This window comes from Palaemon carinicauda, chromosome 28 (genome assembly GCF_036898095.1).
Source record: "Palaemon carinicauda isolate YSFRI2023 chromosome 28, ASM3689809v2, whole genome shotgun sequence".
NCBI lineage: Eukaryota > Metazoa > Arthropoda > Malacostraca > Decapoda > Palaemonidae > Palaemon > Palaemon carinicauda.
Window position 1 is genome coordinate 21825611 of NC_090752.1, and position 3296 is coordinate 21828906.

At 46.2% G+C, this 3296-nt stretch overlaps 1 protein-coding gene across 1 annotated transcript; it reads left to right on the top strand.

Moving 5' to 3' along the window:
- The first annotated feature begins 1620 nt into the window (after positions 1 to 1620).
- Positions 1621 to 2919, top strand: LOC137621721 (peptidyl-prolyl cis-trans isomerase G-like). Its single transcript, XM_068352236.1, has one exon. It carries the CDS (start codon positions 1621 to 1623, stop codon positions 2917 to 2919), a length of 1299 nt encoding a protein of 432 aa, XP_068208337.1.
- The last annotated feature ends 377 nt before the right edge of the window (positions 2920 to 3296 follow it).

Genomic DNA, 3296 nt, shown 5'->3' on the forward strand with positions numbered 1-3296 from the left:
TTATGTGAACCTGCGTTTGTTTTAAAATACAAACTTTGGCTAAAGGCATACAGCGAGACCTGTATGCCCCTTTGGTTGCTAGGTTAGTCATATGAAATATGCAAACTTCGAGACTTTTTCCCGAGTCTAGGATGACTCTTCCCTGTAGGGGGAAGGAAGCACTAACATAGTTTATGATTAGAAGCAATGATGTATAACGGTAACGTCATAGGTCTCTAAGGTCTAAGTGACCAAGGAAATATTGTCTTGAGGTTAAGGCACGATTGGAAAATCCACCGATACATTAATGCTCTGATAAACTTCCATCAGGACAACATGGCCTGAGCCCAAAAACGGATTTTTGAGCAAATTGAACAATCTATTTTTGGGTGAGATAGCTATGTTGTCCTGATGGACCCGCCCTCCTTTCTATGAAAGGCCTTGGCAGGATCCCTCCAAATAAACGGATTTTGAGCGAAACGAAAAATCTATTTTTGGGTGAGATAGCCATGTCGTCCTGATGGAAGGTTCCTTTAAGTAGCTTCCTAGGGTATATTTGACTACAGTGATATTCCCAGAGAATTTGACTTAAGGTCTCCAGAATTCTAACTCCTCGTGCGAATATCCTTAAAGTGACCTTTTCAAACACAAGACTTACCTGGTGGTTATATATATAGCTTACATCCCTGACGTCACGGCAGAAAAATTCAAAACTCTCGCCGATTGGATAGCCAGGTGTGCTACCCATGCCCCCCTGGCGAAGTACCCAGAAACCATTCCATCAGTATTCATATCTTCCCTGCCGGCGCTAGCGGTAACATTGGTTGGATATTCTAGCTTTTTAACTGATTATTGCTTTCCCTTTGGTGAAGTACAATACATGTAATTCTAGTTTTTTGACTCTTGCTTGATTGGTTTTTCGTTTGGATACTCTAGTTATGTTTGGATATTGATTTTTTGACCCTTGCTTGTATTTGATCTCTCTTTCAAAGTTCAAAATGCCCACCCCCTCTAGTGGTTTTAGGGTGTGTGCTAGTGGGTGTAAGACCCGTTTATCAAAGGCCTCCATTGATCCTCTTTCATTATATATCAAATGTAGGGGTAAAGTTTGTAAACTTGATGATAGGTGTGACGAACGCCTTATTTAGTCTGATCATGAGTGGCTGAATTTCAATCGTTATATACGAAAGTTAGAAAAGGATAGGGTAAGACGTAGTTCTTCTCTTTCTTCTAAAGATTCCTCTTCCCATGTCACTGTTCCTATTCCTTCTCCTGTAGTGGTAGTTCCAGATCCCACTACAAGTACCATTAATGAACCAACACTTAAGGATATGATGTTGGCTATCCAGGCGTTGGGTACGAAGGTAGAGTCTATCGCAGTTAATGGCTGATGTTAAACAGCTGAAAAGTGAAAGTGTTAAAGGTACAGTGAGTGTTATTAGTGCTGTCGAGGGTACGCCTGCTCGGACTTGTTGTTCTCCTAGTCCTGGACCTCTTCCAAGCTCCCCAACCCCTTGGAGAAGGAATGTCGAAAGACGAAAGGAAACGAGAGGCTCTAATTACCTAGCAGACGTTCCCTCGAGCGTTCCTTTTGACGTTTCCCAGGACGTTCGCCCTTACCGTAGTAAAGGTGAGGTTAAAATGTTTGGCTCATCATCAGAGGATGATTTTCCTAAAAGAGGTTGGAGTCAAACTTCTAGGCCTCTTAAGAGGGAATTTGACCAACATCCTTCCAGGACATCGCAAGCCGGCTGTAGTCATTGGAAAAACGGCAAGGAAAGCAACCCTGAACGTTTTTCGTCGGAAGGAAGCTCGCCTTCCAAGCATCCTGCTAGGACTTTAGAAAATAGTCCTGCTGTTGAACAATTATCCGAACTGGGCATGACATCGTTTCATGCTCCTTCGCCTCCTTCAGATTGGATCTCGCCCGCTGTTCGCTCTAAGCGATCTGTGAGCGGTGGAGAGGACGAAATTGCGATTAGTATTTCGCAAGACTCTAATTTTAAGATGTTACAGGAAATGCAGCAGAAGCTTTCATCATTTATGAAAGGTTACCAGAATATGGAATCCTCCTCTCTTAACACTAAATGGCGCAAGGCGGAGAGTCGGGGAACGCTTGTTGATCAAGTTTCTGAACGCGTTGTGCGTGCAGCTACGCGCAGAGATGAACGAGAAATTAAACGTTCTACACGTGAAGTTGATCGCTCTGGCTTTCAGGAAGTTAAGCGTACTCCTAATAGAGGTGCTGTTCACGCGCTAAGCAGTGATAGTGATCATCCTGCTGAAAGCGTTTTCAAGCGTTCAGCAAGGCGTGATGTCGAGCGGGCTCTTGAGCGTCCTCCCATCAAGCGTTCAACAGAACGCGAGCGTCCTCCACGATATGACCTCGAGCGTGATGTCAGGCGTCCTCCCATCGAGTGTTCAACAGAATGCAAGCGTCCTCTAGGGCGTGACGTCGAGCTTGACGTCAAGCGTTCTCACATTGCGCGTTCATCAGAGCGCAAGTGTCCTTCTATCGAGCGTTCACCTGAACGCGAGCATCCTCCAGAGCGTGACGCCAGGCGTCCTCCCATCGAGCGTTCATCGGAGCTCAAGCATCCTCCCATCGAGCGTTCAGCAGAACACGTGCGTCCTCCGGGGCGTGATGTCGAGCGTTCTTCAGGGTGTGAACGTGCTCTAGTATGTAACATCGAGCGGCCTCTTGTATGCGATGTTGAACAGCAAACATCCAGACAGGACATTGATCATAATACAATGCTTCTTAACTCTGATCGCGCGGATCGCGAGCGTTCCGAGGAGCGGCAAGACTTTTTATCGGAGGAAGAGGCTGATGTTCCTCTTTCACCTTCCGAACCCTTTGAGGAGTTATCCAAAGATACATACATACATATACCTAGGCACTTCCCCCAATTTTGGGGGGTAGCCGACATCAACAAATGAAACAAAACAAAAAAGGGGACCTCTACTCTCTACGTTCCTCCCAGCCTAACAAGGGACTCAACCGAGTTCAGCTGGTACTGCTAGGGTGCCACAGCCCACCCTCCCACATTATCCACCACAGATGAAGCTTCATAATGCTGAATCTCCTACTGCTGCTACCTCCGCAGTCATCAAAAGCATCGGAGGAAGCAGCAGGGCCTACCGGAACTGCGTCACAATTGCTCGCCATTCATTCCTATTTCTAGCACGCTCTCTTGCCTCTCTCACATCTATCCTCCTATCACCCAGAGCTTCCTTCACTCCATCCATCCACCCAAACCTTGGCCTTCCTCTTGTACTTCTCCCATCAACTCTTGCATTCATCACCTTCTTTAGCA

What these genes read in the sequence shown, in the direction of transcription:
- LOC137621721 (XM_068352236.1), top strand. Translation starts at nt 1,621, where the DNA reads ATGTTTGGCTCATCATCAGAGGATGATTTTCCTAAAAGAGGTTGGAGT.